Source organism: Lycium barbarum, chromosome 10 (assembly GCF_019175385.1).
Source record: "Lycium barbarum isolate Lr01 chromosome 10, ASM1917538v2, whole genome shotgun sequence".
Taxonomy (NCBI): Eukaryota; Viridiplantae; Streptophyta; class Magnoliopsida; order Solanales; family Solanaceae; genus Lycium; species Lycium barbarum.
In genome coordinates, this window is record NC_083346.1 from 13,534,384 (window position 1) to 13,562,251 (window position 27,868).

The 27,868-nt window shown below is 36.8% G+C and overlaps 2 protein-coding genes across 2 annotated transcripts; both read right to left on the minus strand.

The window, feature by feature from the left end:
* Positions 1–2,052: 2,052 nt before the first annotated feature.
* LOC132615122 (mitochondrial acidic protein MAM33) lies at positions 2,053–7,804 on the minus strand. Its single transcript, XM_060329693.1, has 3 exons — positions 7,546–7,804; positions 4,707–5,041; positions 2,053–2,570 (listed from the first exon to the last, which is right to left on the minus strand). Exons 1-3 carry the CDS (start codon positions 7,717–7,719, stop codon positions 2,387–2,389), a joined length of 693 nt encoding a protein of 230 aa, XP_060185676.1. The 5' UTR covers positions 7,720–7,804; the 3' UTR covers positions 2,053–2,386.
* A 9,991-nt stretch (positions 7,805–17,795) lies between these two features.
* On the minus strand, positions 17,796–27,868 carry LOC132615523 (nuclear pore complex protein NUP1). The gene is made up of 9 exons (XM_060330127.1): positions 27,533–27,868; positions 25,790–25,836; positions 24,832–24,947; positions 23,552–23,744; positions 23,132–23,434; positions 22,958–23,044; positions 22,195–22,836; positions 21,378–21,700; positions 17,796–20,083 (listed from the first exon to the last, which is right to left on the minus strand). The coding sequence occupies exons 1-9, from the start codon at positions 27,804–27,806 to the stop codon at positions 18,157–18,159; spliced, it is 3,912 nt and encodes a 1,303-aa protein (XP_060186110.1). The 5' UTR covers positions 27,807–27,868; the 3' UTR covers positions 17,796–18,156.

Consider the following 27,868-nt stretch of genomic DNA (forward strand, 5'->3'; position numbering starts at 1 on the left):
GTATGTTGCTGTACAATAATTTCATTTGCTTCCACTAATGGGTTGATACGCATATGGCAATAAATCCATCATTATTGATTTAATTGTTTGATTTTCTAAGCACTTTTGTATTTTAAGTATGTTGCTGTACAATAATTCTATTTGCTCCCTCTAATGGGTTGATACGCATGTGGCAATGAATCCATCAGGCTATATGGGCCCACAATTTTTTTTTTCAAAAATTGGAAAACGGATATATATATAAGTATTTTAAGTATGTTGTTGTACAATAATTTCATTTGCTCCTACTAATGGGTTGATACGCATGTGACAATAAATCCATCATTATTGATTTAATTGTTTGATTTTCTAAGCATTTTTGTATTTTAAGTATGTTGTTGTACAATAATTTCATTTGCTCCCTCTAATGGGTTGATACACATGTGGCGATGAATCCATCATTATTGATTTAATTGTTTGATTTTCTAAGCACTTTTTTTTAACATTGTTTGTTTTTTTAATATGGGATTCACTTTTTTTTTAATATTGCTTGATTTTGTTAATATGAGATTCACTTTTTTTTTCCCGTGAGTTTGGATGTGGTGGGTTCCACTTTGTTTTTCTTCTCTTTTTTTTTTATTACTGGTTGGTGTTTAATATGGGATCCACTTTTTTTTTTCCGTGAGTTTGGATGTGGTGGGTTCCACTTTTTTTTTATTACTGCTTGGTGTTTAATATGGGCCCACAATTTTTTTTTTAAATATTAGTAGTTGTTTAAAATATGTGGGCCACAATTTTTTTTAAAATATTAGTAGTTGTTTAAAATATGTGGATCCATAATTTTTTTTTTAAAATATTAGTAGTTGTTTAAAATATGTGGGCTCACAATTTTTTTTGGGGCCCACAAACGGACGACGAAGTGCCCAAACTGGTGCTTCTAATATAGTAGATATATATATTGTGGATATAATTGTAATTATTTTTGTCCAGATTCAAGCTAATAGGCCTAACAAAGGAAGTCCGCTCCCCACAAAGTTTTCCATTCTCATGACTCTAACCCGAAACATATGATTAACAGAGCAAAAATCCCAATCATCCAATCACGTCCCTTGAGTGAGAAACCTATTTTAATATTCGATAAAAGCTTATAGTAGTTGAGTTGGCATCCAACCCCCACACCCCACCCACCTTCCAACCCGGCTCACTAACTGTAATAGACTTGGAATAGATGTGAAAAGAGATCGAGGAGCTTAGGTAAAAGCATCACATACTCTACTTGCATGAAAACTGGTGTTTGCTTATCATGCTTAGTTTACAAATTATAGTATTTCTAAATTGGACTAGTAATCCAAATGGTATGATTGCGTTTCAAATATGTCATCAATCCTCTTTTTGGTACCCTCTCCATCCCAATTTACGTGATAGAATTTGACTGGGCACGGAGTTAAATAAAGGAAATTTTTTAAAATTTGTGATCTAGAATAAATTATAGATATTTGTGTAACCGTAAATCATTCCATTAAAGGTAAATCGAAAAGTCTAAAGTTAAATTATTTCTAAACATAGAAATGTATCATTCATTTTTGAGACAGACTAAAAAGAAAAATGTATCACCTTACTCCAGTTGCTTTAAGCTTCAATCTTCAAATGATAAAAAGGATTAAACAAAAATCTTTGCACCCTTTACATGATCGAAAAAAGGTTAATAAAAGAATAAAAAGCTAAGCTATCAAATATAACAGTGTAAACTATATAAGTGAACCCTATTTTACCAGTTGAATTGGTTCCGTAGCCCTTTACAAATTTGTTTAATGTCTTTTGTCTTCTTTCTAAAAGATCTTCAAATAACACAAAACAAATCTATCCAGGATCATTTTTTCTATTTAAATTGTAAAAAGTTAAGTCGACCCATTTCCCCACAAAGGAATTATAATTTGAACCCAAGATCCACTCAACTTAGGCACAATCAACAATAACTGATACCTCAATATCATGCCTTTCCAAACTCTGAGGTGAGTGTACTTCATAGACCCTATAAATTACTGCAGAATCTAGGTTCAGTAAATATCAAAAAGATGAAAAGGTAAATCCATTAACTGAAAAGTAGAAAGCGGAGCTTCTATCAGATATAGAAAACTAAGGAGATATGGCCCTGTTCTCTCAGAAAATCAAAAATATCCCTTGTGTCTCAATGATATTCCGCGATCAAGACAATTGAAAGTTGGCACAAGCAAACTATACATTCACTGAGACCTTCTAGCAGGCATATACCTCGTGACATAGTTTCCATTTTACCTGCACATTTTACCTTCCATCACTCGGACTCTCGAATACACTTAGACAAATTTTTAGAAGTCCTGCATTTTTATGGTACACATACCACTTTAAAGAACAATCAAATGAAAGATTAGGCATGAGAAGCTCCTTGTTTACTGTCATTAACAAGCGCGCCAACTGTTTTGAACCAACGCATAAGATTCCGATGGTCCTTCACATAGAGCCAAGCTTGTAGAAATGGAAAGAGGCTTTCGTTAATTCCTCGCTCTTCAATGAAGCTGTGCAGTGCATCTCTTATTTTCTCATCAATATCTCTGCATTTGCAATAAAATAAATCAGAAGTGGTTCCACTTTACGAAGTTTTGCAAGTCTGAGTCGCCGCAAAAAAAACCACAGTTCACAACAAAATGCCCTCACCACTTGACCTTTTTTATTCATGAATAATAGCATGCACAAATAAATACATCAAAGAGTAGAGTCAGCTTGTTTAAGAACAACGAAACAATATGGAAACAAAAGTCGATTGCACACAAAATCCAAAAGAGAAGAAGCCCTTGTGGAACTGGAACAACAGTATCTTCTTTTTGATAAATCAGACACTGGAATAATATCAGATATTAATTACTGGAGATAAGCACTGAAACAGCAACATAATTAAATTCCCATTCCAGTTCATCCAAACAAGTTCGCTTAAAAAGGGAAAGGAAAAACAGTTATCCTTCGTTGACAGCATACAAATGTGCACATTGAAAAAATGGGTTTTAGCAAACGACATTTTCAGCTACCAAAACTTCTCAGTGTAAACAACTTCAGGTGTCTATACGATCCTTGTTCACAAACTGTGATTCCACTGCTCCACAAAGAATCTCTAGAGAAGTAAATAATTCATTTAACAGAACTCCCACCCCAAAAACACATAAAACCAGAAACGACCAAATTCCGATTCATCCTAGGTTGACAGATATCTCACTCTTCCAACATAAGCCAAGGCGGTTATCATCTTACGCAGCTAACTCTTTTCCTCCTACTTAGTCTCTCTCCCTAACTCGATTCAAAATTATTAAAGATATCAGCATGATGCACTGCTTATAATTTTGATCTTTCAAATAATCACAACCAATTAACAAGCTTAAAAAAAAAAAAAAAAAAAAAAAAAAAACCTACAATGTAAAGTTTAGCTACATTTCTGAACACGTCTACACTGAAGTTTGGCGTATGCTAGGAAAATCCCAGAACAGCCAGAAAGAAGAGATCCCATAAACAACATATAGTGACATTTCATGTCATCACTGGCCATAAAAAAACTTGCTTTCTTCTGGTTCATCTAATACACCTCTGCAAACGGAGCGCCTGATGAGCTCATAACTAGTAGAATTTTCATATCATCAAAATGCTTCACGACGCATCAGAGTTCAGGATTGTTCACATCCAATCAACTTAGGACATATTCACACTGTACCAGGACTAAGACAGATACTACTTGGCCAAGAATAGTCTTTTTTTTTTTTGTGGATAAGGTACTTCGCCAAGAATAGCTTTACTACCTATAAGCTTTTCAGGTCACCTATATATTAAGGAGCCTCCGGTACCTTATAAAAAAATATAAAAAAAAAAACACTTAAGGAGCCTTCGGTGCTCACGCTTCTGCCTCAAAGATATCTTAAAGGCCAAGTAACCCTTAAGTTACCATTTTCCATTATTGACTTTCACCCATAAACTCTGCCCGAGGTGGCTCGCCCTGGTGCTTAGACGAAAAGATTTTTGAATCACTTTCATGATCTGAATGCTAGGGAGATAAATGGTGTGTAGCTGCATCACTTATCTCTACAAGATACTAGTCCATAATTTTCTCATTATCCGGATGGAAAGATATGGGATCGCAAGGTTATAAATTTCTTTTGCAAATTGGCATGTCATTGTGATGCTAGAGACAAATGGAAGAAGAAACCATCTTTTATTTCATAATGGCAAAGCTATAACAGTTCCAGATACAGAATTATGTCCTTCATAACTTGTAGGTCAGTTCAGGCTATTTTAAAGGAAAAGTAAACTATTTACCTAAATAAATGAATACATGGATGAGGCAAGATGTCTATCGGCGAGTAACTGTGGATATGAGAAACAAACCTAAATCAACAGTTATGTATTATAAAGTTCCCCTTCAGTTACATAGCAAGTCAACAGCAATGTCCAACTAATAAAATGTGCCATTATTTTTTTCCGGTTGTGTGCTTAAAATTTTTGATTATACTATCAAATATGGGACTCGATGAAAAAACTTCTCACTTTTGTATCAATTGGTGTCTCACTAAACTATGATGCTTAAACTCTGACTATTGTTCAAATCCAATCATCTTTTATACAGAAGAAATGAATAAACAACTAGGTCATGATGTCTGATGGGGCGAAATATAGCAGACAATCAAACACAGTTTTATTGGAGGACTTACTGAAAAACTGGGCCACTGTATTTGGTTGGAACGGCAAGAAACCCGCTAGACTCATCCTTTGGTCTCAATGAGACTGAGTGTATTCCTAAAGCATCTGGATATAGCCCGCAAAGAAAATGCAGAGATTCCTTCTGTCCTGGCTTTGAAATGTCAACATGTAGAAAAAGCTGATTAATACCATCCTCCTCCTCATCTCCAGCACCTCCAGGAATAATGTTAGCCAACCGCATGACAGAGATACCGATTTCCTCATTTCCATGTGTTCGTCTTAGAACAGGACCACCATGATCAAGTGCCCCCTTGACGACAGTGAATGGATTAGGAGGGCTAACTTTCTGTCAAACACCCAAAGATGGGAAAAGAAAATCAAAAATCATATAAACAAGAGTAATCAAAACTAGCAGCAATTCATTTCCAGGCATTGAAGCTTAAATGAATTTTAATTTTAGTTTTGTAAATTCCATACTAAATGACAAGACATTGCTTCAGATTTGAGTATCAAGACTTTCATTACAAGCGTTAGATGTGGGTGTCATCATCTACAGAAGCTATCACTTTGAACAGTAATGAATCTATTTTGTTGTTCAAATCTTCGACAACATTTAAAAACCATTGTTCAACTATTTGACAACATTAAACACCCAAAAGCTCTGCCCAGCCTCTCTATCTCTCCAAGTGATGGAAGAGCAGAGGCCTTTGGTCTCCCCTCCAGTCAAGAATTGGGACAGCAGAATCACTGGCTAATATGCCTTTCTCTCGTGCCTTTCTTTGTCCATGGTTCGATATTCTGGTGTCCTGGGCGTAGAGGAACCACACCCATCCATCCCGAACTTGGTGGTTAAACTCTATTGCGGTGATAATACCATAGGGGAGGGTCCTGCGAGAAAATAGCTCAACACCAGTATGATAGAAAGCTTAACACCTCTCATTCTTATGACTTTTTCACGGAAAAAAAATGAAAAATCAAAAGGTTGATTTTATTCAAAACCCAATTGTGACTTCCCCTCTCTCCCACTTCACGCCTTGGAATGCACCCTTCTTATAGAGATAAACGCGCTTTCACATCTTAACTCGAGATGGCTGGGGAGATGAAAGGTTCCTGTTTTAGGGTACTCTCGGGAACAGATCCAGTGGGGACAAGGTGGGGCCTGTAGCTACTCAGAGGATCAATATCCTCAAATTACAATGATTGTCCCTTTTCATTTTTCGACTTTGGGTGTTTCGTAATACCTCTTAGACGATGTTTCTCAAGGTACAAGTGTTTCATAATGCATCTTAGACGATGTTTCTCAAGGTACAAGAACCTTACACTACAACAAAGGACATGTATTACATTTTTCCATTACAAAATTCTCTTCCTATATCAATCCTGCATAATTATCTATCTCAATCACTTTACTCACCACCACTACCTACAATTATCTATTGCTAAAGTGCATTCACCTTGCATGCATATCATTTTTTTAATCAAGTAAAAGATTTCATTGATAATAACAAGGCCAACTTGGCGGTATACAAGAGATATTCCAAAAAAGGAGAGACCTACATAATATGGTTCTCCCCAAAAGACACCCAATCCTCTCTGCAAACAGGAACTACATGGGTGCACCAAAAGAATATAAGGGATCAGAGACTACTCCTCAATTGAGCAAAGCTCATTTCCACTCCTTCAAAAACTCTCCTATTTATCTCCTTCCAAATGACCCACATTAACGTTAGCAAGAGGAGTAACATTCCAAGCCTTGCACCTTCTTCTTCTAGCTCCACTCTTCCAGCTGAACATCAACTCCTTCACGGATCTTGGCATTGCCCAAGAAACGCCAAACCATCTAATGATATCCCACCATAGTTCAGTGTCCACTTAACCCATGCTGCACCATTGTGCTTGTTACCTTCTTCACTCACTCAAGAATTATTCAAGTATCTATAAACCCCGGCCCAAAAGAAAAAACAAAAAGAAGCAATACTCTCCTTTGAGCTATCATCATCCATAGTTTCGGTTACGGGTTCACATAAACCTAGCAACTGTTGCCCATACTCTGTATATATGTTTATAAATTGCCTAACCAACTATAAATATTGACTGTTAACTCGAAGTCGTGGTAGAAACTCATACACTTCAAATCTTGGATCTGCTGCTGATGGTAAGGACCCTCTACCTTCCATCATAAGGTTGGGAGTTTGAGTCACCCAATGCAACTATTGGGTTTCTGGGTAGCGGGTTTTTGTTGGGGGGGGGGGGGGGGGGGGGGGGAGAGGGTAGGTAGGTAGGTTCACCATTTCACAAAAAGTAATTACTCCCTCCATCCCAATTTATGTGTCTTGCTTTCCTTTTTGGTCTGTCCCAAGAAAACTGCATCTTTCTATATTTAATAAGTTTTCCAATTCCACACATTCTACATGACAAGTTAAAGACCGCAAGATTTAAAGGACTACACACGTCTTTAATTTAAGACCACAGTCTCTCTTTATTTATTAAACTCCATGCCAAGTCAAAACCAGACAAACAAATTGAAACGCAGGGAGTAATTAAAAAAGTACAACAAACAACAGATACACATGCACAATGGCAGCAGTGACCTTCATAGACATAAAAGATTCATTTCCAACCGAATTTCACTTAAATATACACACCCGATATGAACTTTGGGTTAATAGGTTCACCATATCACAAAGAACAATAAAGAAGAGCGAATACACACACACACACACTGTGACACACACATTACACAATGGCAGAAGTTACCCTCAAACACATAAAAGATTCAAACTTTAACCAAACTACAGTTAAATATAGACACACCCATAGGTAAAAAAGAAAGAAGAAAAAGGGGGTTACCGGAGGAGGCGTCATTTTGGAGACTTCAAGATAATGATCTTTAAGGGACCGTAGTATTATACTGTTCACTGCTGACGATACCGTTGACGACGAGCGCCGACATGCTATTGTGCGCCATGGCTGATGCTGTTGCTGTAGTGCGCTTCCGGCGCATGCTAGAGCCTTCCGTAACATTTTTTCCCCTCTCTTAAAAGCTTTTTTGTTACTCCTTTGTTTTCAGTGCTCTTTTTAGGCTGCAGCAGAGTGGCAAATGCCCATATTCTCTTTTTGCCCTTGTTGAAAATTGGGTGAGGTTAATTACTTTAGTTTACAACAATATATTTGGTGAAAAATACTAAATAGGTATAGTATATAAACAGCCCCTTAAAATTGGCTTCAGCCGGCAGGTAAACACTCTAACTTTAGGAATGCACTAATACACACCTCAACTTGTTCCCACTGTGTCTCGTGGACATTCGATGCTGACATGAAACACATAAATTCTGGAGGTGTTTAAATGATCATTTTGTAAGTTGGAGTGTTCAACCGACACAGTGGAGATGAGTTGAGGTGTCTAGGGATCCATTCGGCCATAAGAATTATTCACTTTTTTCTGGAAAACTTTTTCAATTTTTTCAAAAATTAGTGTTTGGCCATTAAAATTCCAAATACAACTTGAAGTTGTATTTGAAATTTGAAAAACAAGTACATTTCAATCAAAAAAAAAAAAATACTATTTGCAAAAACTATGGCCAAATACAACTCCAACTCCAAAATTCCAAAAACAAGTGGTAAAAAATTTGGTTTCTATGGCCAAACGCGTGCATTCTCAAAGTTGAAGTGTTTAGTTGTCAGCTGAGGTCAAGTTTAAGTGTATGTTTATGTATTATGCCTATATAAATATTAGAAGCCCACACTTAGGGGTGGTTTGATAATTTGCTAGAGTTACACAAGTATTGCAAGAAATAGTTATGTAGGATTTAGTTATTCATGGAGTATTTGTTATTCCATTTTTTATTCTACATAAAATAATAGTACATAAATTCAGGGGCGAATTTATGCATAAATTTTGAGTCACGTGAACACATGGTCACTCGACTAAACTCGATATATTATGTGTATAATTCTGAAAATATATTTAATATTAACTAAAGGAACACATGGTCAAAATAGGCTGAGTGGAGCACTAGGTAGAGGCTATGTTTACATCCTCAAGGTCACGGGTTCAATCCCCAGCTCCTGCACATTTTTGCTATTATTTTCTAAAGCTGCCTTTTGACCATCCTTTTTATATTATTAACGAAGTAAAAAATGTGTTTTTGTTATAAAATAATAAAATTAGAACAAGAATATTTGCAGAGAAAGGGAGAAGAGAGGACATATTTTATTTCTCTTGTTAGGGGTTCTATACAATGAAGAGACATCTCTATTTATAGGAGAAAGTTAACTTGGTGCCAAAGTCACAAACCCTAAAGTTTCTCCTAAAGATAGACATCCATAATTAAATAATATTTATAACACTCCCCTTTGGATGTCTATTTGGTAGATAATGTGCCTCGTTAAAACCTTACTAGAAAAAATCCAGTGGAAAAAAAATCTAGTGAAGGAAAAAGAGTACACATTTCTAATAATACGCTATTTGGTTGCCTCATTAAAAACCTTACAACGAAAAACCCAGTGGGACAAAAACCTTGAAAGGAAAAAAGAGTACAACACGTATTAACTCCCCCTGATGAGAATTTCAATCCAAAAATTTGAATCTTCACATCTCAATCTTATGCACCGTCTTCTCAAAAGTTGCAGTTGCTAGAGACTTGGTGAATGAATCAGTCATATTATTGCTCGAACAAATCTCTTGCATGTTTATATCACCATTCTTCTGGAGCTAGTGTGTAAAGAACAACTTTGGTGAAACATGCCTTGTGCTTTTATGAATCCTCTCTTTAGTTCGGCTATGTATGCTGCTGCATCTTCGGTCTTTGGATAGAGTTGCATTGGTATATAATATTATTGAAATCACTCCAAGTGCAGTTCTGTCTTGCTTTATAATCAGATGTTATCTTTATATGATTCGACTGTCATGTAGAACAACATCGTATGACTGTAATCTCTCGTAGTCATAACAGAACATATAAATGCATCAATTGCATAAAGATACGACACTTCAGGACCAAAGAATGCTCTAAGTTTCTCATTTCAACTTCTTTTAATGGATAATATACTACTTTTGAGAAATCTTCAAGAGTTTCAATAATATTCAAGTAATCAACTTGCACCAACAATATGACAGATTTTGATTTTCACAAAGAAGTAAGGGTAAATACAGTCATTTGTGCCCTTAGTCAGTAAATATTCATTAAGGTGATAAAATTGTGCCCACCTTCCTTAGCTTAATTCATATAAGAATTATGAACAAATTTCTACAACTGTATATGCTTCAAGCATTTAAAATTCTTCAGGAATTTTCATATAATGTTCTCAAATAATTCATATAGGCTGTGACAATATCTATTTCTATTTAAATGATGTGACATCTTCTGGTGTTTGGACAGCAGGTCCTATACGCTTACCAAGATGCGTCATTTCATTTGATAATAATTTCTACGTTAGCATGCTTTTATAGAATTTAGATCCTCACAATCTTTTACAATATTGCGGTATATTGTACCAAAGATATCGTCGACGATATATCATTTGTATCGGTTCGCAATGTGACATAACTTATTGAGATCTCATCACTTTCATTATTTTAGGTACCTAAACCTCTCATAAGGTTTCATGAAGTGTTATGTGGTGTGCTCTTTAAGAGCACATTGCCTCCTTATTATGACCATTTTGATCATTTGCTCCTCGTCCTTTTCAAGGATTATTTCATTTGGAACCGATTGATCTACCATGTTTCATGTATGTTGTATACTTTGTCCTTCAGGGACATTAATATTAATAGGAGCATTTAACTTGAATTACTTTTTGAATGAGGATCATACTAATGATAATTCATAACATATTTCTCAGCTGCTTATTCTCTCCCCCTTATGTTAGAAAAACTAACATATATCCCATCGTCTTTGGGGGAATCCATCTCTGTGCATCATGGTAGATTAATTAATCATATACCACACATAAAAAATTGTTAGATGGAAATATCTGGTTTCTAACCCTGAACCAATTGTGAGGGGAGAATTTATCATAATTTATTGTTCTGAAGCATATAAGTGTTGTTGTATGATATATATTATATTTCAGATCAACACATGAAACTTTGTTCTCATAAGCAAAGGTTTAGCTATTTATCAGTTAGGCATTCAGTGCCAAACCAGCTTGGATATACAGCATTAACAAGATGAATTATCTTGGTTACATAATCTGAAAATTGTGCTCTCAACTCAATTATTTTGAGCAAGTAATTTTGCATATGTCAAAGTGCGGGTTGACAATAAACGCACATGTGACCGTCTTATCGATGCATCTATTTAAGACATCACATAACAGGTGAACGGGCCCATATTCACTGTCACGACCCAACCCCGTGGGCCGCGACCAGTGCCCGAGCTGGGCACCTATACGTACCCGATACCCAAATTAGCATATTAACAGAATAATATAGTAATAATATTAGCGGATGCTATAGAATTTAGCAGAAAAAGCAGACTTGGCACTCATAGGCCGATAAGGCCATCATAGAACAAAGTATCCCAAACATGTGTACAGAACCCACACAGATGTATCCACAGACCTCTACAGAACATATCATAATCATAAGACGGGACAGGGCCCCGTCATACCCTGAACAAAGTACATATCCAGATAGCAGTGACAGACTGTACCAAAAGATGGGCTTTGTAGAATAGAGCGCCCCAAAATAGCAGAAGTGGGATCCTAAACAGATGGATCAGCAAACCTGTCGTCTGTACCTGCGCGGCATGAAAACGCAGCCCCCGAAGAAAGGGGGTCAGTACGAAATATGTACTGAATATGTAAAGCGGAATCACAGAAGTCAAATCATAATGATTACAGAAAATGAGTACAAAATCCAGAGTGTCAAATGCATATTTCCAAATCAGACAGAATGTGTACAGAAACATATGTCATATCATATCCGGTCCCTGCCACGGGACTCGGCAAACAGAACGTGGTCACCCTCCCGACACTGGTGCCACAATACAGAGGAATCAGAAAAAGGGGCGTGGCCCCGTATTATAAAATGTCATATCAGAATGGCCATAACAGATCAGATCAGAATAGGCGGACATGGCACATCATACTCCACAGACCCATGTACGCGTATACCTGCCCCCTCACATCGGGGCGCGGCGAACAATGCAGAGAATTACGCTTGACAACATATCCTGGCCCGGGCTCAGTGTGGGAAACATTGGGACATCCACGAGTGGAGTAGTGAGAGACTAATGCAATTTAAAAATATCATAAATGGTTTCAAAGACTCGATGAGGCATATCAAAGATAAACAAATCCAATGAAGTCGGACGGGATCATAATAGATGCATTTCGGATATCATAATAAATTACAGAAATATAACCTTCCTGAAGTCATTCCGAGTGTCAAAATACTTTATAAGATTTAATAGAATATTTAAAACAATATTTGTTAAGCGATTAGTAGGGTAATCAAAACATTTCTTTCAAAAATCGCTTAAAAAGGAAGCTTTAGCACATTAAGGGCAAAACCGGAAATAGTGGGCCCGCCTCGGGACAAATAAGGCGGCGGGCTCAAATTATGCCCTCTAAGCTTATGGTGTCACCTAAAAAGGTTCTACAGATATTCCATGAATTTCCAAGTGATTTAGAGCAAAATTGCATAATTCCAAGAAATAGCGTATCAAAATGGTTCAATTCTACTGAAGGAAAAACTGAAATTTTCTCTTGCGGATTCCGAGGGCCAAGAGGTCCTTCGAGGCCCGGATCCGACCCTAACACACTAAGGGCATGCCAAGGGAAGAATTGGGGTTGCTTTACATACCTTTCACGCTCCTTAAGCCTTTCCAAACTCACTTCCCGTTTCGTCGAAAAACTGCAATTGGTCAAGTTTACCAATTGTGAGTTATGAATACCATTATTCCAACTTAAAGCATATTTGTCTACCGAAATTTCGGCAGCACTTCCCCTATACATATAGCACCCCGAGAATTCAACTCGGCTAGAAATCATCATCAACAACCCAAACAACAACATTAACATCAACAAAGAACATCAAAAACACAAATATCCTTCAACTAGTCATTTTTCTCACAAGTTGACATAACCTTCATTCTAATCCAAACTTTCACTAATATCAATAATTTCACATTCATCAACAATCAAGATCATCACCATATAGTTCTAGAAACATTTCATATCGTTTTCCTCAAGTTATACACTCGATATACATAATATACAATTTTCCGCCAAAGTCATAACTTATGCAAAACATCAAATCTTTGGCATACAACTTCATAACATGTTTCCAACTTCCAAATTCATCAATGATCATCACAACTAACAACCAAACAACTTCATTTCCTTAATGTCGGAAAATCATACTAAAACGACATAAGTTTCTACATTCCAATTCAATACAAACTTATATCATTCTAACTTCATTTACATTACAAACATCACAACAACACTCTAACACATTAAACAAACTTAAACCATTCCATTCCATACCACTCCATACCACACGGCCAAATGCTATTTTCATCAATTCATCCAATTTTATTCAACTTTCATTCTCAATATGAATTCCACCATACTTACAACTAGAATACAACATAATTTCAATTCTTCATTAGCATATAATGCATGCATATACACGGCCATACATATATACTACATACCCACTTTGTAAACTTCCATTTTTCCATACAATCAACACATTTCTATATACTACAACACAATCAAAACTTCATAACACAATAAAAAGGTAGAAATTCTTACCTTTTCTTCAAGTCTTCTTCACTTGGAGGTATGATTACTTTGGTGATTCTAATGCTCCCCACTCCAATCCAACTACACCAAGTTACAAAGGGACCTTGACTTAGTAGGGAATCAACAAGAAATAAATTTTTGGAGCAATATTTTTGGTGGTTATTTTTGCCCCTCAAACCCGAAACCCTCTCATTTTTCTTTCTTATTTTTGCTTTGTTTGTTCTTGCCTTCTAATGTCTTGAATCTTCTTATGTATATAATATGAAGACTTGGTCACATGACCAAGCACATGACCAAGTAAAATGGGCTTGGATCAAGGCCTTGGTGGCCGGCCAAGCTCCCCATTTTGGGCCTCAATTCTATTACAATTTTTGAGCCCACTAACTTATGAATCATATTTTGTAATTCCCGAAACTAATTTCCAAAATTCCAAAATTGCCCTTAGCCTTGTCCCACACTTTCATGACTCTATTCTTTCATGCATAACTCCTATGATCAACAAAATATCAAATTTGACCTTATATCTCAAAAAAAATCCAATATGTGACAAGTTTTTCCAAACGTGTGAAAACACGGGATATAACATTCACCTTTTATATTTTTTCAGAATTTAGGGAACTCAATCCCAACTTTAGCCAGTATAATCAACTTATCATGAGAACAAGCAACAACAATAAATTATTGAAGAATCTTCTAGTTCTTCAATATATGTCAAATACTCAATCTGCACATCATATTTGAATCGGGAAGATCAAATCGCTCATGCCGATTAATAAAATTATTTATACTAGTAAACTTCAAGTTTACCATGTCATGTGCTATTTGTTTTAGTAAATTTCTGGTTTACTATGACATGAATTTTATATCAACATAAACTTCTAGTTTATTGTTCATGTGATTCATCATGCTTATATTTGTAGTACAAATCGGGCAACCTTTCATAAATATATTTCTTACTTGTAGTAACTTGAAGATATTCAATCTTTCAATCCTTTGTAGTATTGATCATTTTTATCAGTAAACTTCGGGTTTACTGCAACTTGTATTTCGATCATAACAACTTTTTTATATTGTGATACAAGAAGAATGACATAATAATAGATAAACTCTTCAGGAGCTTTCAATATGCTTTCCATAATCATATATTGTTTGGACACTGCTGGGTCATGATTCTTGTGCACAAACAATTAAGCTCTTCTGGAGACCTTGGTCACTAATTTTGCACTACCAAATATTGCTTAGACACTGCTGGTGTCACGAAAGAGAATTTGATGATCTTTCTGATGTCATGTAAGAATACAGTAAATAAATTTACTTTTAAAGATAATAAATTCATAAATAACTAACAATAAACATTATGCTCTAAACTTCAGTATTTCAAACATCTCCTTCATGGAGATTCACTATTAACATCTAAATATTTTGTATCTTAGCGGTGACCACATAAAATTACATCCTTGATAAAGAAAAATATATGAATTTGTTATTTCCTTCAGGAAAATCAATAACAACTAACCAATGCTATATCAATGTGGTTATAATAGAAAATATTCTACAAAATCCCTTGGAATGATACGTTATAAAGGTATCCAAGATAATTTGACGTACGACAGGTACGTGCAGCAATGACCTTCATACCACAAAATAACATCTATATCCTTTGTTATTTTATCTCTTCAGGAGGTGTGTTGTGGTATTTCTTCATTCACTTTGGGGAATGAAACTTAGTCATTTAGATGAGCTTTATACATAATTTTTAGCGGCTCATTAGTTTACTCAAGCACAATAAACATATGAAAACATTACGAGCATATAATTAACACCATCGTCTATAAGCAAATTCATAATAACAATTGTGGATAAGCAAATTATAATAAACTTCAAGTATATCCATAGTAATAAAATTGCACAAGCATATTTTGATCTGATCAATAAACTTATATATATGCTACCGTTTGTTGAAAATAAGAATTTTCGTATGTAATATCCGTTTTTTTTTTCCAATTCTTAAAAGTCTGTTATCCATAGTAGCTGTTATCCATAGTAGCTTTAACCTATACAGTTAGTGCCACAAAACAATAGCCTTAAGTTAATCATATGCCTCGTATCAACTCAAAATTAACTAGAAATAGGCAGAAAATACGTCGCAAAAGATTTGCATCAAATTAAAACTGGTCTAACAACTTTAAAATTAGACTTTCCGTTAGTATATGAATGGTCATGTGAAGTGTTATACTTGCTATAAGAAAAAGCACATGTCATATTTATACAAGTCCAGAAACTAACAAAACGTGTTAACTAGGATTAAAATAATATGAAATTACAGAAGGGCTTCGGATGGTAAGCACGTATAGGCAAACAAGAAGTCAGTAGTTAATCATACCTTGCGGATAAAAGGGATTGAAACGTAATTTTGGCGGAGATAATATACTACTTCTGGAGTAAATTTCAGAGTTTTGCTACTTCGAGTAAATTTCAGATTTACTATGTCAAAGCAAAGTTTAATGTTTTACTGCTTCAGGGGTAAAGTCCAAAATTTGCTACTTCCGGAGAAGATTTTAGAGTTTGCTACTTCGGGAGCAGATTTGTTTACTTCAGGAATAAAATATAGAATATTTAGAATATCTTTTCTAATTATTCCACCTCTTCTGGAGGTGAGGCGTGATATTTTCACAGCCAAGAGCACGTCTGTATTTATAATCTTTACTAAACATCATCACATTCACTTCAGGGAATGGATCTGTATTTAAAACATTTATCAAAAGTTCTCATTCTTCAAGAATGAAACATAATCATTTGAATATGTCATAACCATATCAATTTATGATAGCTTAAAACTTCTTTTAAGATATTGCTACTTTAGGAGCAAATCGAGTCATGTGTATAATGTAGAGAATTCTTCTCTAACATATCTTCAATTACTATTAAAAATTTATAAAATATTACGACTGATGGTGGCCAAAATTTATGTGACATTCGCCACCATAAAAACTCAAAACAATTTATTTATGTCAACTGGAAAAACACGACTTGCCTATATCAAATAAAAATCCGCAACATTTTAAAAGGTCTTCCATTGGCTCTTTGTCAAGAATGCTTCACAGCATATTTTAATATCATTATATCAAAGGAAAACCCATGTTTAAGTAAGTGGGATAAGATTATCCATACGTATTCATGTATTAGAACATTAAGTAGCAAAAGAGTAGATATACAACACCTTAACAACGATTGATCTTGATTGAGACGATCATCCACCAAATTAGAGACTCGTGCTAATAACATGTTATAAAATAATAAAATTAGAATAAGAATATTTGTAGCGAAAGGGAGAAGAGAGGACATATCTTTATTTCTCTTGTTAGGGGTTCTATACAATGAAGAGACATCTCTATTTATAGGAGAAAGTTAACTTGGTGCCAAAGTCACAAACCCTAAAGTTTCTCCTAAAAATAGACATCCATAATTAAATAATATTTATAACAATTTTAATTTTATATTGCATCAGATGACTTTTCTTTCCTTTATTTCTAATTATACCAAGTCCCAAAAAGCAAAAAAAAAAAAAAAAATACTTCATGGGATAATCTATAACGAGAAGTCGATGTCACTATAAAATTTTATATCTTATAGCAATGGTGAACCCATCCTCATGAAATTCTAGATTCGCCTCTGCATAAATTCCCTCATAACTTATACATATATTAGTTATGTAATTTCTAAATTGCAAACCAAATATCATAATAATTTTATACATGAAAAATTTACCTCCTAACCAGCTACCAAACATGATATCACTTATGCATGATTTAATACCTAAGCAGATGGTGATTTTTAGGATGGTTTTCACGGGAAAAAAAACTCTCCCGTACATGATGTTAGCATGAAAATAGTAGATCTCTTACACTAAATTTTATCACTTAATGATAATTAATTAATTTCTTAATTTGTGACTTGTGCTCCTTTGCTTCATTGGGTGGATAGCAGCCAAAATTCCCACCTTATTACCTCAGTTTTTGGATTCGAACTGTGAGAATAGTTTGTTTTTGCAAATTCGTTATTATCTCTTAGTGTTTAGCTGCGTGTAAAAATAGATAAAATATCACTATGACCATACAAAGTGTAAGGATATGAAGATGTCTTTCGGTAATAATTCAGCATTTAGGTTAATAATAAATGTTAATTGATGCAATTGATACAGAGAAGATAAGGACTATCTGTAGTGAGAATTGAGTGCGACTCCTACACGAACGAAATCATTTTTATCCAGTTGGTGGAAAATATATCATAAGTGAAAAAGATGTCCAAAATTTAATGTAAGCAAACACTAGAAATACTTCCAATAAGAGAACATTTTCCGACGTATCAACCTTTCGATTTTTTGTTTTATTAATCTTAAGACAACTGGGATGGATGTTTCTCTCGATCAATTTACCAGTGGATTCATCGAAAGAGATGTTTAGAGGCACAACCATTTCCCTCCTATTATACATGTAGAAGTACAAAAAGCAAAGTTGACTAAACAATTTGGTGAACTAAGACAACCCTTCATGGCCCTACCCGTACAATACAATCATTCATGTCTTTGTGTAAAAACTGTAAACAAAATTGTGACCTTTGATTGCTGTGCTATAATCAAATGATTTAGTCATCTCTTGCCACTCGATATTCTACCAACAAATCGAAGATCTTTGCTTAATGTCCTCATTTCCTTTTGTGTTTGTTTCTATTAATTTTCACAATCTTCCGACCTGATTTGTCAGGGCCACTGCTACCCAACGAAAAGCTCCCTCCACCGCCAAATTCTAGACTGTTTGATGCTACAAATGGAGAAGAATTCTGAGGAGCAGGCTGAACTAGACTGCTTGCTGCAAATGGATTAGGATTTTGGGGAGCAGCCTGACTCTGCTGACCGCCAAACTGGAATGGACTCGGTGCTGAACCAAATGCAGAGCCACCTGGAGAGGGCGAAACAGAAGGTTGCCCAAAAGAAACTGCAGGTGCAGGAGCCTGCACAACATCCTCAGCCATGCTGTCTTCCATGTTAACATTGTTTCCAGGGGATGCAGCAAACGCTGAATTACCAAACATGGGCTGTGAAAGTGAATTTGTGGAAGAAGTTGAACCAAATAAAAAAGCAGAACCACTTGCGGCACTGGGTGTTGATCCAAAGACCACTGGTGAAGTGCTTGGAGTAGTAAAAGAAGATGAAGATGCTCCAAATGTAAACACAGAGGGGGTAGAAGAACTAAATGAGGAAGTAAAGCCAGGAGACTTTTGGGGCTGCCAACTAGATCCAAAAGTTCCAGCAGTGCTAGAGGCTTGTGAAGAGGCTGAAGTAGCACCAAAGTGGAATGGACTAGGATTAACTGTGCTAGCCGCATTTGTCAAGGAAGCTGAAGAACTAGCACCAAAACTGAAGATGCCAGGCGAAGCACTAGTGGAGGTGTTGCCAGCATTTGCAGGGGAAGTTGAAGAACTCCCACCAATATTAAATATACCAGGAGCAGCTGAAGTATTGATGGTGTTTGCTGAGGAGGATGAAGTATTACCACCAAAATTAAATACACTGGGGGTAGTACTGCTGGAGATGTTGACAGCATTTGTTGAGGAAGCTGAAGAACTACCACTAAAGCTGAATATTCCAGGAGTAGCGCTGCTGGACGTGGCAGGTACACTGGTTTTTGAAGGAGCTGCCGAACTGGCACCAAAAGTAAATGCCAACGCGACCGTACCATTTGTGGGCCCACTTGAACAGCCTGCTGCACTGGAAGATGATGAACTTGCACCAAAACTAAATATTCCAGAAGCAGCATTGCTGGAGCCAACTAGGGCATTATTTGAAGGAGAAGCAGAAACTTGACCAGTAGTACCAGGCGCAGAACCAAACACAGGAAAGTTTGCTGTGGATGGCAATGAAGCAGATGAACTGAAAGGAGCGGGCATGCTCCCTGAGACAGCAGAAATGCCAGATCCACCAACAGAAGTCTGTGCACTAACAAGTGATGCACCTCCTGTACTAAAAACAGAACCCTGAGACTCTGTACTACCTGCAGTACCCGTTGACATTACTGATCCAAAGCCTGTAGCTGCAAAAGATGCACCCCCGAAAGGTGAACTCTTCAAGTTGCCAAAAGCAGTTCCACTCTCAGATTTGGCATTCATGTCTGTAGTTTCTGCGGTGGAAATTGTTGCTGGTGCTGAAACTGTTTTTGGCGGAACCCCAGAGAAACCAAATTTGATAAGAGGTTCCTTGGAAAATGAGGATGCTGCACTGGAACCAAAGAGACTGCTAGCAGATGCGGTAGAGCTTCCTGTTGTGCCACCAATCGTACTCGTAATGCTTGTCAACGGGGCACCAACATTCGAGCTGCTAGTCGAAACTTCATTTGTAAAACTACCCGATGCCAAGGCAGAGGTAGCTGAGATAGCAGGACTGGGAGGAAACAGTCCATTACTTGAAGGGCTGGATGGAGCACCAAATGATAAAATACCACTAGTTGACATTGAACTTGACGGACCAGATGATAATGCTTCTAATTTGCCATTGCTGTCCACAGCCTTCTGTGAGTTATCCAACTGAAAAGGATTAGGCCGACCATCAGCTCGGCCGAACGCTAGATTGGAGAGGCTGCAGACATTTGAACAAATATCAGATGCACTTTCAAGTAGACTTAAAAAGGATGCACAAAAACACACAAGAACCTTACTCATTTCCTTATTCATCATATTTTCCAATTACTGCCTAACAGCTAGCTAGTAAACATCCTGAAATCTTTCATCATCTTCCCTTCCCATATAAACTTCAGCGACTGCTAGACTACACTCGGGTGCACAAGTTATTAATGTTTTGCTGATCACAAGAAACAATTTCCTCTTAAGTTTCCTTTACTAACAACTCCATTGAAAAACAAAACTGCGACTCTGATATGGATTGAGAGTGGACGAGTGATAATAAGAAAAAATATCAGATATGTAGATTGTGCAAGAGACCTGGGATATTATTTTTCAATTACGCATAAGATACCAATTAGTGGTGGCAGTAAACAAATTGTAAATGTCAGCATGGTACTCAGTAATAGTTTTTCTTCATCTTTGTGCACTGCAAGGCCGGGACATTATTTTTCAATTACGCATAAGATACCAATTAGTGGTGGCAGTAAACAAATTGTAAATGTCAGCATGGTACTCAGTAATAGTTTTTCTTCATCTTTGTGCACTGCAAGACCAGGGTTCAAGAAACTGGAAATGATCCCCAAAATCAGAACACAAACTCAAAAAACTGAGCATCCTTCATCAATTATAGTAAATTTGAAATATACAAGCTCACATCTACCTTAGAATTCTTCAAAAGCTTACAATTCTGTAGAACATTTAATTGCTCATTGTTTTGGTTGACTACTGACCTTTGTCAACCATAGCACTTCCACAGTTCTATTGAGAAATTAATTTATATACCATTTATTTCAGATCTTGGTCACTACCCAGTGTAATCCCACAATAGTGGGGTCTGGGGAGGGTAAGATGTACGCAGCCTTACCCCTACCTGGGTAGGGAGGCTGTTTCCGATTGACCCTCGGCAACCCTCCTCCTTTATCCGGGCTTGGGACCGGCAATGTGAGCGAGCTCACACAGGCGGAGTTTACCATTTATTTCAGATAATTTATTTATTTTATGAAACAAAAAAAGGGAAAAGAACCCCCACTAGTTACCCTAAATCAAATGCAAACATCAGCTAGGAAATGCATCAGAAGAAACAAGTGCCCCAAAACCCATACATATTGAGAAGTACACAACTAGCATATCACTAAAAGTAAGGTTGCCGAAGCAAGATAATTGCAAAATCATTAGAATCAACTGATCAATTGCAAAATCATTAGAATCAACTGATCATACTCTAGGAGTATACTGTAGTAGGAACTAACCTGCTCGAGCTTCCTGGCTTTGACCCCGTCACTGGGGTTGACGATGAAAACAGAAATGGTGGAACCATGTCAACATTTGTCTCCTTTGTTTTGTTAGACGCAGTGACAGCGACCGCACCAGTATCTGGAGTCTCCATATCAGATCTCTTGTCTAAAACCCCGGGAGGTGTCTTTACATCCAGCAAAGCAGCAGGTTTGCTTGTGGGTTCAGCAGCACATAGGGGCTTCTGGTCAGCAGCAGATATTTCTAGCTTCCCTCTCCCTTCAGCTAATTGAGATGAAGGCCCATTAGAGTTTATGTCCTCTTCTAGCTCAAAAGAATCCTATAGAACACACCACCAGCAGAAACACGTTAAAAAAGAAATGTCTTATCATATAAATTGGTAATGACAAGAGATGAAATCAACCTCAAAAGAATCGTAAAGAAGACAACTAGGAACAAAATAGCAAAGTAGTCTGCAAATTGAATTCATAATAACCAGTGAAGCAGCTAAAAGTCAGACAAACGGAACAAGCAAATACGGAACACAGGATATATCCCACTTGCATAAATGCTAAAACCAGAATAGTCATTGGTAACAATTATAGAGCAGAATCAAGTAACTAACTAAATGGTCACATGAATCTCTTCAACGGGAGGAAACTTTATCAACAGAAAAATAACCATTCATACACAAAAGACCATTTTTCCGAAATAAGTACAATATAGAAAACAAGTTGTTTAACAGTATCCACAAAAAAGGCGATATCCCATGTCAATTCAAAACCTGTTAAAGCAAGTCAAAGAATCTAATGCACTGAGACAAAAGGTGCGCACCTCATATGCACTCATCTTAAAAGCTCGTTTCTTGAGAGGAGGTTGAGCTGCAGACTTATTTTTTTCTAGGGAATTGGTTTCAACATTAGGTTGAGTATCTTTGAATGAAAAGATTGTATCTTTTTTTGCTATAACAGTTGACTCGCTAACAGAACTCTTATGCCCATTTCGTTTAAATTCACTTTGCCTCGATTCACTGGGATTGGGAGAAAGAATTTTAGACCAGTTCTCCAACTTATAGCTATTTTGTGCGCTCTGCAGCAGCTTGGGTGAATCCAAATCCTCCAAGCTTCTGAGAGCTCGTCCGTGAAGCATGTTTGGTGTCAATTTATTCTCTTTCCCTGCAGCTAGTTTGGATTCTGATGATTTTCCCTTTGGGGTTATCTTTTCAAGTTGCTCCAATATCTTTGCAGCAGTCTCACTGGACTTTGGAGGGATGGCTACATGTCTTGCAGGTGTGGTTTTGTTATCTTCGACATCTCCGACAACTTTTGATACCTCCGGATGCAGGTTAGCTGCAGAAGCAACTCTCGTGCTGAGACGTGAAGCTCCAAAAGATAGATTAGGTTTCTGCCTAATCCTACGCATGGGACCAACAGATCCAAGATCATCATCCAGAACATAACTTCTTCGCTTGAGGGCCTGAAAGAGTTAGAAATTAAAAATAAAATAAGCAAATAAGGAAAAGAAAGAAGTGAAAAGAATAATAACACAAGTACACAAATGAGTTCAAAAAGATAACATAGTAATTTGGAATAAACACCTGCTTAGAACCAAAAAGTATATCGTGCTCCGACACTGGCTTAGATGATGAAGACCCACCATAGTCATAATTTGCCGAGCTGGTAGCCTGGTAGTAGATCAAATTTTAGAACAAAAAGGTTGAATCACATGCAGAAGGATTTCCAACATCGAAGTAAACAGAGAGCAAATAAACCTTCTGAACATCAGTTTGACGAACTCTAGAGTATGGCGTACGAGCCATGCTGTATATAGCAGATCTGCCACGAGATCTCGGAGTGGTAAACCCATTTTCTCGAACCCCGAGAAAACCAGGAGTCCTAGTTGTCACTGATGGAACGGGTGATCTTTGGACATATTGTGCATTTGTTAGCAGTGGTGTATCTTCTCTCACAACTTGACTACGCGTGCTCAGCATTGATGGTGACACCTTTGATGGCCTACTCCCCATGTAAGCTTTTGCAAGCTCAGCAGGAGATGCAATATCATCTTCAAGAATCTGTAAACATGAACCACAAATGTGTCAGACTACCAAGAATCTATCGGTTCTTGCGAGGTCAAAATTTGAGTATCCATAGAAAATAGTCAGAAGGAACACTAGAGAATAGGATCTAACCCTGGAATTCATGACAGGAGTTGCAACAACTCCACCGGATGTAACCTTAACAGAGTTATTTTCTTCCAGCAAGCTGCTTGAAGAATCCAATGCACATCTAGATTGAATGGCCTCGGCTCTTTTCTCCTCATCTCCCATAGGCATGTCTACAGCTTTTGAGCGCAAAAGTTCTGTCAAGCGATCAATCTCAGTTCTGCGCAAAGACATTTCATGTCTGTAAATCATACCCACCTTGAAATCGAGCAACAGAAAATTCCACTAAAGAATATTTCTAAGTCTTTTAAACGAACTCATAAATCTAATAGAATCCAGAGGCTACATTTCTATGGCTTGGTGCATAGAAAGACCAATCCCCTTAAAGGAACAATTCCCCGAAATCTTCAAGCTGGCAGTACATCCATCGCACTAATTGCAGAATATTGGTCAACCGAAAGGTGGGAATTCAACTCTGGATGCATTGCAAGGACTGGAACTAGAGAGCAGACGCAGATTCTTTTATTTTGGTAAGGAAGCAAAGAAGGCAAAGGCCAATTCACAGTCATGTCAGCATACAGGTTCAGTCAGCATGTTATTGTTGTTGTTTTCAGCATACAGGTTTTGTCCAGTAGCTCTGATGCGGGCTGGCCATGGAAAAGTATTTGGAAAACAAATGCACCGCACAAGGTGAGATGTTTCACATGGCTGGAAACACATGAAGCATGTTTACACAGCATATTACCAAGGAGAGGAACGATTACATGTAACGACTATGGGCTTTACGAAGAAGGTTATAAGGATACATGTCATTCATCAATTATGGGACACGATGCTGAACTTGTTAGAATTTCAGGGGTGCATGCAAAGAACTAGCAAAGATTTGCTACAATGCTGGTACTAGAAGGTACAGAAGAAAAAAAGGAACATCATCCTTGTAACAATTTTTTCTGGGCGGGGAGGGTGGAGGGGCTTTGGGATAACGTGGGAAGAGGAACCAGAGAATCCATGAGAAGGAATGTTTTCTCAGTTCAGATGTATATTATTTTTTAGCTTTTTGGAATTGGGAGGCAGATGTACACGATACAGATGGAACGATAGAATTTCTCAATTCAATAAATGTGCAGTAAGCAAACTGGTTTTTTGTTATTTTGTAAGGCCCAGCATCACTTGATGCTAGAAGAATAAGATATTACATCACTTCAACAAAAGAAAAAACAGATGATTCTACAATTATAACAATTTTTTCCAGTAATGAGTTATCATAAAGTACATTTTTAGGCCCAGTCAATTACCACAAATCTTACCTTGTAAATGTCTTCTGCTTCAAGAGCTGCTCAAGCTCTGAGAATGCGCCGTCCCCGGAGCTGCGTGCATCGTTGTCACCTCCTTGTCCTGCCTCCACCAGTGCTCCAGCATACTCCTTCACAGAGAGGAAGAATTGTTCCGCATAGGGGGCACTTTTATCAGCATTAACCATATATAAATTTCAGGTAGAGCATATATTTCTTAAAAGCCGTGCTCTTAAAAGTAAAAACGCAAGCTGTGACAAGGTTCATGGGGCTTGAGGTGAAAAGTGAGAAGTGAAGTGCATAAATTACAAGAACTTACTACTACCCAACATATATGAATTGAGTACTATAATAATCAAGTTGTAACTAAAATAACTAGTTTCAGCATCCAATATACAGTAATATGGATATTAATCCAACTCATCAAGATTGAGATCCAAAGAACCATCCGCATTTTTGGTATAGTCACTTTGCACGTCATTGTTTGAAGTTCAGATTTCTCCGAGGGGCATGGTTTCACCCTTGAAGCAATACACCTCGCTTTGCATCGCTTAAAGAGACAAAGCGGCGATTTTTAATAACATAACTTAATATATAAATTATTGAACTCTTTTGGATACAAGAACACCAAAAGAAAGGATGACAGTCAGCATAGAAGGAATACAAAAGTTGATATGTATAGGAAGACAGATTATCCACATAATAAAAAAATAGTACATCAGCACATTCCTCCTACAAGAATTGCATGGTGTTTTATCAGCTTTCATCATGAACTTGAAGTGAAACATGCATTTCTTAATAGATTATGACCATAGCAGCCAAAAAAAAAACACAAGCTGCAATTTCTTGGAAGATATAATTTTTTTTTTTGATAAGTAAACGTCTTGGAAGACGTATGATCACATAATCAACTCAAATCTGATTATAAAGGCACCATAGCTTTGTGAACAAAGTTCAAGAATAATAAACTTACATTGGGACGTGACTCCTGAGGCAGATTCGGTGGTTCTTGTCTTGGTCCTGTTTAAATCAAAACGGAATCACGTCTCAACTGAAGTCATTGCTGAAAGCAGAATAGAAAGAGAATGCTACTAGTACACCATTGGAAGATTATTTATTTTTAATTTATACCAATCAATCAACTGTGTCTTATTCCCAATCTAGTTGGTGTCAAACAAAGGTAGCATCCCAACAGAAATTATTGCCACTTACAACCAAATTGAATAGCCAGTGTGTTTCTCAGCTGACAACAATGATCAGAAGGAAATGGAAACTAAACCAAGAAGGAATGTCTAAATCGAATCAACAAGGTCACAAAATAGCTAATTTATGAAAATAGTTTAATTCATCCTCAGTGACTATACAAGCTCAGGTGAAAAAACATGCAAATATTGTCTATTAAATTTTAAACTTCATGATATTCCAAAAAGGAAAAAGAAAAACTCCTTCCCCGGCCTCGAGTAGCAAGTAGAAAAATATTATGCATTAAAGCCAAACCTCATAACAATACCAAACATGGTAAAACTCCATCCTCTTAACTATACAAGCTCAACCAGGGGCGCAAATCAGTAAGCAAATGTTCTGCTATATCCAAATCGAAACAACTACTGGTTTCTCAAAGGGTCAGACAAAGCAAACCGACCAACTCACAGCTCCAACTATATACCCAAAACACCCAAATTTACAGCAACAAAACCTCAACAATGAAAGAACAAAACTTCTGTGCTCGCCTACATAAATACATTAATCATTGAACAACCAACATACACTCAGATCCAATCATCAAGCTAAAGCTCATCCGTTCTGCCTCCAATGAAAAACAAAGGAACTCTTTCCTCCAAAGGATATCCAATTTCCACACTTCATGAGTCCAAAAATCACATAACTACGTCCCTCAGGAAACGCATCCATTACTGTTATTATAACTGTAATATACAAATTGGTTTTGTTTTCAATCTAAATGAAGCTAGGAGTCTCATTAACCAACCAATAGTTCAAATTGACCAAAAACAAGACCAAAGTTGCAATCATTTCCTCGCGAAATTGATAAATCTCGCAACTCCAGCAATAAATAGATGCTACATAACTCTAATACAGAAATCGCTATACAAAATCAATTTTGTTTCCAACCTAAATTAAGCTAGGAGTCTCATTAACCAACCACTAGTTTTGAATTAACCAAAAACAAGACCAAAGTTACATCATTTCCTTGGGAAAATTGATTAATCTAGCAACTCCAGCAACGAATAGATGCTACATAACTACATCCCTCAGGAAACACATCCATTACTATTATTATAACTGTAATATAGAAGTCATTATACAAGTCGGTTCTGTTTTCAATCTAAATAACCTAGGAGTCACATTAATCAACCAAAGTTACATCATTTCCTTGAGTAAATTGATAATTCTCAGAACTACAGCATTAAATAGATGCTACATAACTGGAAATACATCTTTTTGAGTCCAATAATCAAATTTCCTCTAAAATATATCGACTTTTCGCACTATACGAGTCCAAACATCACATAACTAAGTTCCTCAGGAAACACATCCATTACTATTACTATTATAACTAACATATAGAAATCGTTTTTCTTTTCAATCTAAATTAATCTACGGAGTCTCATTAACCAACCAAAATTACATCATTTCCTTGCGAAAATTGATAAATCTAACAACTCAAGCAATAAACACACATAAAAATTACACTTACCTGGAGGTAGAGATAGCGGCATTGAAGTAGAAGGTTCTAGATGTTTACGGAATAAGGAGTTAAATAACCGTTGAGCGCCGTTAGTTATGAGCTTTGAAGCTGGATCAACAACAGCCTTTGTAAGCCAACTAGGGTTTCTTTGTGCAGGTGGTGGACGATCGTAAGGTGTTGTTTGGTTCCGTCGGAAAGGTTTTTTCCTAAATTTACCTCCCGCTCCGGTTCCGGCTCCTTCGTACGCGCCCGCCGCCCCCGTGCCATCACGCGCCGTCGACATTTTAGTGAGAGAAACAGATAGGAGAGAGAATAATGCAACGGGTAATGAAATTGAACAAGAGG

Coding starts and splice junctions, on each gene's coding strand:
- LOC132615122 (XM_060329693.1), bottom strand. CDS start 7,719: ATGTTACGGAAGGCTCTAGCATGCGCCGGAAGCGCACTACAGCAACAG. Junction 5,042..7,545: donor CCAAAATGACGCCTCCTCCG/GTAACCCCCTTT, acceptor GGTGTTTGACAG/AAAGTTAGCCCTCCTAATCC. Junction 2,571..4,706: donor TACAGTGGCCCAGTTTTTCA/GTAAGTCCTCCA, acceptor TTGCAAATGCAG/AGATATTGATGAGAAAATAA.
- LOC132615523 (XM_060330127.1), bottom strand. CDS start 27,806: ATGTCGACGGCGCGTGATGGCACGGGGGCGGCGGGCGCGTACGAAGGA. Junction 23,745..24,831: donor AAGCAGAAGACATTTACAAG/GTAAGATTTGTG, acceptor GTCTTTGCGCAG/AACTGAGATTGATCGCTTGA. Junction 22,837..22,957: donor TACTTTTTGGTTCTAAGCAG/GTGTTTATTCCA, acceptor TAACTCTTTCAG/GCCCTCAAGCGAAGAAGTTA.